The 11374-nt window shown below is 39.4% G+C and overlaps 1 protein-coding gene and 1 long non-coding RNA gene across 2 annotated transcripts; both read right to left on the reverse strand.

Annotated features, from left to right (window-relative positions):
* Positions 1–1117: 1117 nt before the first annotated feature.
* LOC149053442 (uncharacterized) lies at positions 1118–3537 on the reverse strand. Its single transcript, XM_089202370.1, has 2 exons — positions 3404–3537; positions 1118–2582 (listed from the first exon to the last, which is right to left on the reverse strand). Exon 2 carries the CDS (start codon positions 2578–2580, stop codon positions 1255–1257), a length of 1326 nt encoding a protein of 441 aa, XP_089058496.1. The 5' UTR covers positions 2581–2582; positions 3404–3537; the 3' UTR covers positions 1118–1254.
* A 5295-nt stretch (positions 3538–8832) lies between these two features.
* LOC113670458 (uncharacterized) lies at positions 8833–10839 on the reverse strand. The gene is made up of 2 exons (XR_003446166.2): positions 10704–10839; positions 8833–9280 (listed from the first exon to the last, which is right to left on the reverse strand). It is a non-coding gene; the product is annotated as an uncharacterized LOC113670458 (long non-coding RNA).
* Between the last annotated feature and the right edge of the window lie 535 nt (positions 10840–11374).

The following is an 11374-nucleotide window of genomic DNA, read 5'->3' on the forward strand; positions in this document are numbered from 1 at the left end:
ACTATGTCTTCTTAAATCGCTCGTGCCTCTATTTAAAATCAGGTATTCTGAGGCTCGAGGCAAAGTCATCATAATTTGTGAATACTATGTTCCAAAAACACCTTATATGATGGACATGCTTTGTAAGTGAATCCGCATCGGTGCATCACTTTTCAAAAGCCAAACTCGATCATCCCTAAAACTTACTTACATAAAGGAAGGATGGTTCCTTGAAAATCCGATATCAAGTTCTTGTATCTTAAATCCTAAATGTACTTCCATGAAATTATGTGTACCACGTTTCTCCGTGACAGTAGGGCTGAAACGGTTAATGAAGAGTTATGGAGTCGAACCGAATTAATTAAATTTGGGTTAAGTTGTGATCACGCCCCATACCGGTTCATAAATTCACGAATCACGCTCGCCATTCTGTAAAATGCACACGTCACATTAATTTTGGCTTTAATCACGCGTCACGTTTAATCACGCGTTCCGTCAAAACCCTTTTGCTAATTATCACAATTGTGTTGAAATCCGATTATCCTGTTCATAATTAATAATGAGTCATGCTTTGATAATTTTTGCACAATTAACAGTCATCTTCGTAAAGGTAGACTTTCGTTACTACAGCTTGTTATTAAGTTTTGGCAGTTTAGCTAACTCTATTGCGTTTATGATCAGTTGCGATTAACCCTTTAACTCCCACGATCTCATTAGTAATTCTCCTTATTGTCTGCCATTCAGTTCTTGTGATGTTGGTTTGGAGAATTTGGTATTGGATCAATTCATAATCCCCTAATTGATATTTACCTTTATTCTCATCACTTTTCTGCTTGATATTGTATTGATATACTAAGGAGAAAATCTGTCCTTGTCACTCATGGGAGTTAAAGGATTAAAGATCAGAACGTGTATCGAAAGACGTTTCAATTACAGTAAGGATATCACTGATCGAAGTGAAACCTCCATGCAGAAACAAAATTCAGACAAATATCAGCTGAGAGAAATTTTATTTGTGCACAACAACGCCATAGCAATGAAACCAGCTCTGTTAAAAAAACCAACAAACAAACAAACAAAAAAACATTTTCCATCAATGAAAACTATAAAACTTTTAGACAAAGTTAAGCCTTTTTTTTTGTTTTCGATTTCAAAATACTTTTCCCGCGGCAAGTACAAAAATTAATTATGAAATACCCTCTGTCTAAGCCAAACAGCATTTAGTAAATTCCTCCTTCTATTTCGTAAGCGGAAAATCATTACTTTATTCTTCCATTAAATGTACACTGGTTGCAAAGCACTCATCAGAGTCTTTACGTTCGGCCGACTTTGGAGTAACACCCAGTCACGGAGTGAAACCGTTATGTGGGAAGGTGGCTGAGGCTCATCATTTTGTGTTAGAGCTGACATCGAGTCACGGAGTAAAAGCTTTTTGTGGGAAAGTGGCTGAGGCTCATCATTTTTTGTTGGAGCTAACACCGAGTCACGGAGAAAAAGCTTTATGTGGGAAGGTGGCTGAGGCTCATCAGTCTTTACGTTCGGCCAACTTTGGAGTAACACCCAGTCACGGATTGAAACCATTGCGTGGGAAGGTGGCTGAGGCTCATCATTTTGTGTTGGAGCTGACATCGAGTCACGGAGTAAAAGCTTTTGGTGGGAAGGTGGCTGAGGCTCATCAGTCTTTACGTTCGGCCAACTTTGGAGTAACACCCAGTCACGGATTGAAACCATTGCGTGGAAAGGTGGCTGAGGCTCATCATTTTGTGTTGGAGCTGACATCGAGTCACGGAGTAAAAGCTTTTGGTGGGAAGGTGGCTGAGGCTCATCAGTCTTTACGTTCCGCCGACTTTGGAGTAACACCCAGTCACGGAGTGAAACCGTTATGTGAGAAGGTGGCTGAGGCTCATCATTTTGTGTTGGAGCTGACATCGAGTCACGGAGTAAAAGCTTTTGGTGGGAAGGTGGCTGAGGCTCACCTTTTTTTGTTGGAGCTGACACCGAGTCACGGAGTAAAAGCTTTATATGGGAAGGTGGCTGAGGCTCATCATTTTGTGTTGGAGCTGACATCGAGTCACGGAGTAAAAGCTTTATGTGGGAAGGTGGCTGAGGCTCATCATTTTGTGTTGGAGCTGACACCGAGTCACGGAGTAAAAGCTTTATTTGGGAAGGTGGCTGAGGCTCATCATTTTGTGTTGGAGCTGACATCGAGTCACGGAGTAAAAGCTTTATTTGGGAAGGTGGCTGAGGCTCATCATTTTTTGTTGGAGCCGACACCGAGTCACGGAGTAAAAGCTTTATGTGGGAAGGTGGCTGAGGCTCATCATTTTGTGTCGGAGCTGAAGAGTCACGAAGTAAAAGCTTTTTGTGAGAAGGTGGCTGAGGCTCATCATTTTGTGTCGGAGCTGACACCGAGTCACGGAGTAAAAGCTTTATGTGGGAAGGTGGCTGAGGCTCATCATTTTGTGTTGGAGCTGACACCGAGTCACGGAGTAAAAGCTTTTTGTGGGAAGGTGGCTGAGGCTCATCATTTTGTGTTGGAGCTGACTCCACGAAAACGACACAAATGGTCAGCAGAAACACGGCAAACAAGTAGCCTTTCATGTCTGTTAAATGAAAAATCCATGATTACAAAATTGATTCAACATAGAGGTTTAGGTCAAAGAAGGTACGAAACATTCTATTCATGTAAAAAGAAATCTTAACCATGCTAAAACAAATGTCAAAAATACACCAAATGACATTTTAAGGGTCAGAAACGGACGTGGGGTGTGGTATTCAAACTACTTCAATATTTAACACGCAAACAGATATCCATCGAAAGTCGCAAATTCCTTGCAAAAAAAAGAACGTAACAAAGGATATCTATTCATTCACTTTCAATCCTTATTGATTCAAGCTTGTATCTAAACTACGTTCAGCTTTCTGTGTAATCCCTCAAACGTAGGGAAAGAAAACAATAGAGTTGAGAAGGTTTAACACAGTTTATATGTGTTTTTCGAGTGTGAAGTGTTCGTGAAAAGAGGAAATAGAAGAGAAGATAATGAAAGGGTCTATCGACAGAATTATAACAGGTAGTGACATTGGATCAGGAGGCGATGTAACAAGTTGACATATTCATGATCAGAATTTGCTATTGTTGGTGAAAAAGCCATGGAATGTTGCTAATTTTCTGTATATGCAAGCAAACTATATACGTTTGAATAAGAAATGGAGGAGAGGAAGGGGAAATGTCCCTCGAATGTTGCCTGTGGTATTATTTCTATCCTAGTATTGCCTTTTCTTTCTTCTTTTTAATTCAACGATTTATCATATTACCAGCTAGTAGCCTCTTAGAACTGCTGATTGATAAAACAATTTTTAAACCTTGTAGGTAGGTCCAGAGTATAACGTTGGCTAAAGCATCCAATCAAACAATATTATTTACCTTCAATTAGCTTCAGAAGGTCGTACGGCAAACTATGTCTGCACTAAGGTCTTCCTTCGTCAACAACAGGAGCGTCAATATGATCAAGGCTCTTTAATACCTCCTTTAAATAGTGCTTGAGTAATTAAAGTTTCAAAAACAAGGCACGTTTCAGTGTGGTATTTTAACCACATTCAGTGGCTATAATTAAGCCCAAGAAAATTCAATGGTATAGTTACATTGAAAGAATTTCTATAGCGACGTATCCATGACTTTATGAAATTTTACAATACTTAGCGGGAGACTTCGCCAGACTACATTAATAACGTAAACAATTTTTTTGAGGATATGTTTGTTCATAGCAGCCTAATTTTGGAACCTTAGCCTAGCCACAACAGCTTGCTAACCGGTACAGAGAAGTTTCGGGAGAAAGAGTCTGCAGTTCATACTTATTATCCAAAAATACTAGACTGTCTAAACATTTGCAGATGTCATACTAAAGACAGCGTATTCTCCTCTGCCGCTTTAAGACCCCGACTGTTCGTCCGGTGTGGGGCTTGAACCCTCGACCTTTGCTTCGCAGTTTAGCGCTCTACAACATGAGCGAACCGAGCAGCTGTTTTTGTCTTAAGTGGAATATAGGAAACACTCATGTGGATATGCATTGTAAATAATTTGGCGGATGTGTATCACCTTATGAAAGCTAGAATCTACTTTACATGACAGACGTATACGACATGAGGGTCTAGCAGAGAAAAAATTGGATAGGTAATGAGTCTGTAGTCCTTAATGGCAATTTGACGACTATGGTTTTGAAATTTCGTCGGCGGAGACTGAAAAATATTCGTGGCCTACCTTGGAAAGTGGATGGGGTGGAGAAGGGAAGAGATAGAGACATGTTTTTTTAAGATGAGTGTAAATTTAGTCATTAATATGGATCAATCTAGATATTAAAACATAAATATTTTAGTAACTGTTGAGTTTAAGTCATGCGACATGATCGGGCACGTTCCATTTGATCAAAATTTCCGGCGAAAGTTTCGATTGAATAGAACAAAAAGGTTTTGGAATGTCTTCTGTTATGCTGCCAAGCTCTGGGGGTTGTCCATTTTCAGGAAATTTAAAAATTCTCCAAATTTCCTGATTCATTTGGCATAAACACTCGGTGAGATTCGGTTTTACGTCTCCCAGCTTTGAATGTTGGGGCCGGGTCGCAGTAGAGCGAATTCAAATATTTGCCAATTTTTCGCGAACCAAAACTTGGCAAAAATTTAGCAATACCTAAATTTTTGGCGGCGGTCGCATCAAACTAGTATCCTCTGACCAAAACTTCATTGATTGACACATTCGTCAATTACAAACCTGTCTCCCTGCATTAAAAGATAAACAAAAATTCTCCCTTTAAATACCGGGCCAGAATGGATCGTTGTCGAATGATTATCTTGGTAAAACAACGTGGCGTATTTTATATTGTTGGTACAATATCAGCAGGCTTCTATGCGGCTAGTATCAGCTTTTAGACGTAAAAGACGACGACTTTGCTTAAATAGAGCTCGCTTTCGAAACCGTCCTTGGTTGAGGTCTTTTCAGCGTCCGGCGGAGTCATGGTTCGAGATTGGGACCATGTATCGTACTTCGCTATCTTTTATTCCGCTAATCTTCTTGGTTGCAGCTTGCACCGCTTTTGCTAGCTTCTATAATTCCAATGGAAGGAGAAGTACTCGTTGAAACCGATTTTTCTCCAAATTGCCGCCAGTGACCGGGCTTATGGTACGGGCCGACCATTCGAATAAAAAGGTCGCTAAAACTCCTCGTTACCCTGAGGGTCAGATGGACAAGGAAAAAAAATTGTGTCCTGCTATCGCGCGGATAGCTGCACTAGCGGCCCACAAGGTACTTCTCCCGCCTAAATATTATCTTAATATGTCTCGCGTACAATGACAGCTTAATGGTTAAAAAAACACGAGCCAGGTATTTGGTTTGCTAAAATTTGTAAGTCTCCGAGGCAGGACATCGTGCTCCTTTGAAGATTGGCGAAATTTTGGCGATCCGGAAAAATTAGACGATTTTTTTTGAAATTGGGGGTCGCACTTTTTTTACACCACTTTTTGACAGATTTTCCGCTTAAACAAAAAAAAAGAAAGGTCCAGTGCGACTTGGGCCTTCCTTCGACGAAGCTTACAAGATAGCGTTGTAACCTGAGCTGTATACCATTGTTCTGATCTCTCTCTGAAAAGAAGCAAAGTGGAAAAAACAAAACAAAAACAGGGAGCGATTGTGCCTGAAACACACTTCATTCGGCTTCAAACTTCGCAGATCTCCCGTGGAATAATTTACCGAGCCACATTATACAATATGCAAAATAAAGCTTAACATACTAAACAAAACAAGCACATAATGTAAAACCAATAAGCCAAAGCTACAAGAACACAAAAACTTAACTGAGCAAAACACGAATCGAAAATCTCTAACAAAGAAAAGGAGGTAACTAATCCTGCCAACATTAAGCGCACAAAAGAAGCTTGCTAATTGCTTGCACCATATGTGCGAACTAATTACATAAACGGGAAAATAAACCTGTCGCTTCATTGGCGCTGTGAAGGAGTTGTATTTTGTGGATTCAATTCTAAGCCTTCTAAGAAAACACACGTTTGTTTATTAAGGGAAAAGTTAATGGAACATCACCGTGTGGAAATGACACAAGATCTGTTTGGTTATGCAGAAATTACAGTGCCTTTTGATGCGAAAAAATTTTAGAAATTCAATCCGGAAGTTCTTGTCAAATGGAATGCACTTATGATCATGAGCCTCAACATTATCAATTTTTGTACAATCAAGACAACCATCAAGCACCAAATAATTACCCCTCTATCCATGATAGTTCGACAGCTGTTATTAGAGTTATGAAAGGTACTTAGATTTTGCAATATACTTATCACGAGAAAACGCATAGTTTGCTTGTTTCTCTTTGGTTAAATCCTAAGCTCTGTACATGAGATGTTCCATATCTATACGTTCTTTCTTAAAAAAAAAAATAAACAAGAAATGAAGGCAAAGTTGAACTTATTTTATGCTTCGTTGTCCTAAGAAGGAATAAGCAGTAAATGGATTTTTCATAAAGATGAAAGAGAGATGCTTTCATTGCATGTCTGAATGTCTGCAGAGCGCTCTTCCTACCCGTATTGTGTAGTAAATATAAGTATGTATTGCACAGAGGATATCAGATCTCTCTGATCTCGCTCCTGCGCTTTAATTGCTTATCAGAGAAGTGCCATTTAAAAGATGAAATTCTAAAAAGTTGTTTACTTTATATGAATGCGATTATTTGGGCAGATATGCCTCTTTAGTCTTCGCCTCGTAAGCCATTTGTCTGAAAAAGCGGTATTTAAGCTCATCCATTGGTTGATAGGATACTGTTGTAAAGTTTCAGTGGTATAATCAAGCCTATCGAAAACTGTTAAATCAAGGCAATAATTTTCAAGTAATTCTGCCTTGCTAATCTAAATGATAAAATAAGATAAAACCTATCATGCCGTGCGGCTTCTTTTCATGCTTAAGGTGATGTGTTTCATTCAAAGTGTTGTGATGACGTAGTCTGCACTGTGTTACCGAACGTAGATCTTGGGATAGGCTGTTCCACACCTCAGCACCTTTGTTGGAGAACTTCTTTTCATATAGTTGGTGTGAGGATGTGGAATTCCTTAATCGGTAGGAAGTGTCGTTATTGCGAAACACAAATTGAAAACTTAGATATTCGGAGTCAGTATGTGAAGAGTCTTGAACATTATAATAGATGTGGCTATTTAGCTTTTGATGATTGAGTTTACATCAACTTAGTGCCAGAAACAAATCATCGATATCATTTTCATTGCTTGAATTCGAGCTGCGCGGTTTTGAAGCTTTTTTTCAGAAAGGCCGAAACCGCAGCTGCCCCAAACAATCATTACTATGTAAATAGAATAAGCAAGTTCGAAGTGGGCCTCGCTCATCATATAGTCTTTACGGCTCGGTGGTAGAGCATTGGAGCGCGGAATCCGAAGGTCTGAAGTTCAATTCCTCACGGGAACTCAACGAAAACTATCTCAGTTTCTCTACAATAGTTACTGTGGTCGAACTAAACTATTGTACAAGTCTAACTGAGGAACCCCGTGTTTGCTGATACTCCAACCTTGTTGACGTTAAATCGTTTACCACGGTTTCGTAACTGATGCGTGTGAATCCCTCTGATTAATACAATATCAATACGTCTTTGTCTCTATTGAGACTAGGCGTCCGTCTCTAAGTTGTTTACAACTGATCTGTTGTTGTTACTCAGGAGAAAATTACCAATTTAATACACTTGTATCAAAATACACCGCCTACGAAGTCAAATCAAACCAGAGATTCCCGTGAGAGATTGCGTCAAAGGGGTTTTAAGAAGATTTATGGGGTTCAATTTTTACCGATAATTATAATATCACTGATTTTATCTGACAGAGTTCAGTGATTTTGTAAAGAAAAGTTTATAAAGAAAGACACCTAAGGCCTGGATTAAGCTTAGATTCTGCAACAAATTAGCGAGATAGGAATCTTTAATCGCACAGTAATTACCCGTTGTGTACAATGGCCGAACGTGCTGATATTTGGCAGTCATGTAGATATCTCAACATATTCGCATAATTTTTACCAAAACTGGAAAAACGCTGCTCGCGTCAACTTGTCACTTATCTCATGACGATATCGTGGTAAAATACATATCGTTGCGGCCGCGCTTCGCGAGTCCACAACGTTTTGACCACTGTGATGACGAATATTGTTGTCGATAAGAATATAGAATATATATTGCTAAACCGATGTCGATTTGTTCATGTTTTGTCAAGCATGGCTTTATAAAGCGTAAGTCATGCCTAAGTGATTCTTATAAAACGAGAAAGTAAAATAGCCTTAGGTAATCGATTTATGCGTGTGAATCGCCTTTTAGAAGGAAACTAATTTGGTTGACGTTAAAGACTTCGAAACTCAATCAAAATGGGCTATTCGTTGCACTGTAAATTTAATTTGAATATTTACATCGAGGTGGGTTTTTTATTTTGAAGTTACACTATAAATAAGATTTTATCCGAGGGGAATTTGTTGAAACTAAAACTTACCCATTGTTATTATATTAATTGATAAATCAACAGAATTCGCCGATCATAATTCAAATACGACCATCCTATCAGTGTGACTAGGATCACATTGTGTCCTCGTCAATATTTCTCTTGATGGTATGTACGAAGTTAGGGAAGGACACTGCCAGACTTTAATTCCCCTTAAACTCTGATTGTCAGCAAGGAATTAATAACCTTAATCATACAAATTATATTGAGCACACTGTTCCCATGATAAATTCAACCTGATATAATTTGCACCCCTATTACATTACTTGTCGTGCATTGCTAGTTTGTTGCATATAAACAGACATACTCTCATTAACGTGAATTTCAAATCCGCTGATTTATTTATGTTTTTGTCCCTTACCAATACACTCTAAACCTCTAAAGAGGCGCACGAGAGACAAAATTTCTCTGACATGCAGCTAAATGGTCTCGAACAACTGATATGTAAATAAAACGTGTCTAATTGTCTACGTCAAGGACATTTTAAGTATTACAAAGCAGACTCTAGCTGGGAGTGGAAGCCAAGATTAATAAACGTAACACTGTTTTTTCTTGCCGTTGAATGAACAGATTGCAGCTGAACCGCCACAGCACTCTCTGGAATCGTTACACTCGGCCCAATTTGGTTTGCATGGTTTCCTGCGGACCAACACCCAGTCGCGGAAAAATGCGTCAGCTTCATCAATCTGCCTCGGAGCTGGCTCCACCAAAATGACACAAATTGTCAACAGAAACACGGCAAACAAAGAGCATTTCATACCTGTGAATTAAAAACTCCTTGATCACAAAATCGGTTCAACTAGGTGAAATCTCAGAAACCACAATAAAAGAAATGTAAAATATACCATAAATACCAAATGAATAATTTTAAGGGTCGCAAATTGTAAACTGACATAGAAGTCGCATGGGAAATGTTTCGATATCAACCACAAACATATATCCATTGAAAGTCATACAATTCCAAGATAAGACATAACTAATGCATGGTATTCATTAACTAACCATCAATAGTTAGTTAATCAAAATCTAGTTCACTGCTTTATCATCCATAGGTGAATTTAGGCCTTTCCGGATTAGACTCGGAAAATGCTGGAAAGTTGCTCACTGGAATGCCAAAGAGTTGCTTTCTAAATTTAAAAACACCCCACCTTAGATTTCATAATTCAAGGCCTGCTTTACTGGAATAACTAAAGATGTAGGATACAGTTTTGCTCACCCAAACTGTTTCCCACAGTTTAATGGCAGAGCATTCAAACTCCTCTCAGGAGACCTTCTTTAGTTCAGAAATTGCTCGACATGCTCGAGGTCACCTCAGGTAGTTCATAAATGGTGAAACAGAGAATTAACTCTGAAGTGTAAATTAAAGTGCTATTTAAACCCATGAATAACCCACAGGGCGTTAGCCCTAATAAAGGGAAACAGGGAACCACACGAGGCAAAGAAAAATCTTTTGACCTCGGTGGGAATCGAACCCACGACCTCCGGATTAGATCTACCGTTACTCTGCCGACTGAGCTACGAGGTCGCACAGAGAAAGTCGGGGACGATTAAGGATGGTAAATCGCGGCGAAGAGAAAAGTAAGGGTACATATGAATGTTGTGCCGCGTAGCACTGGGAACACAAATGGTGAAACAGAGAATTAACTCTGAAGTGTAAATTAAAGTGCTATTTAAACCCATGAATAACCCACAGGGCGTTAGCCCTAATAAAGGGAAACAGGGAACCACACGAGGCAAAGAAAAAATCTTTTGACCTCGGTGGGAATCGAACCCACGACCTCCGGATTAGATCTACCGTTACTCTGCCGACTGAGCTACGAGGTCGCACAGAGAAAGTCGGGGACGATTATCGATTATCGATTATCGTCCCCGACTTTCTCTGTGCGACCTCGTAGCTCAGTCGGCAGAGTAACGGTAGATCTAATCCGGAGGTCGTGGGTTCGATTCCCACCGAGGTCAAAAGATTTTTTCTTTGCCTCGTGTGGTTCCCTGTTTCCCTTTATTAGGGCTAACGCCCTGTGGGTTATTCATGGGTTTAAATAGCACTTTAATTTACACTTCAGAGTTAATTCTCTGTTTCACCATTTGTGTTCCCAGTGCTACGCGGCACAACATTCAGGTAGTTCATAATTTTGTTGATAGGAAATGTAGGTAAAAGTATTTAACTTTAAAGCTCTAGTTACCTTAAGCTAGATTCAGAAAGTCGTGCGGTGAATTACTTTTCCACTGAGGTCTTCCTTTCCCGACAACGGCAGCGCTTATATGATCAACTCCAATCAATCCCTCCTTTAAACAGTCCGCTAATTGAGATATAAAGTTTCAAAAACAACGCCTGTTGGTGGTATTTTAATTGCCTCCATTAATTTAGAGCTTAAGGGAATTCATCCTCATTAGTGATTGATATGTTTCGAAAACACCTACGTAGATGTTGGTAGTAAATCATTCTACAATTCAGTACACGTCATCCATCCGACATGAAAGAAACTGCATTTATATTCCCCCCTCCCTACCCCCAAAGAAAAATCGAACAAACATGATTTAAAATCAAATTTCAGTGAGATAGATGGTATAATTTGAAGATTGGGGGGGGGGGGGGGGATAAATAAATACTTTCAAGTAGTCAGTATTACCGCAGTGATCTTATCATTTTCCAAGGCGTGTCTAAGTTTAGTCATTAATAAACAACAATGGAAGGCGTAAAAATCCACCGCAAACCGCCGAAACTGAGTGAAGACAACACAGCACAAAAAGGACATTTTAAGTAACTTATTCCTGCAATAATTTCAAAATTTTTGAATAAAAATCCCACCCAAGTCTCTCGAAGGTGAATAGCAAAGGGCTTTCGGTGTTTGAG

Source organism: Pocillopora damicornis, chromosome 1 (assembly GCF_964200805.1).
Source record: "Pocillopora damicornis chromosome 1, jaPocDami1.2, whole genome shotgun sequence".
Classification (NCBI taxonomy): Eukaryota; Metazoa; Cnidaria; class Anthozoa; order Scleractinia; family Pocilloporidae; genus Pocillopora; species Pocillopora damicornis.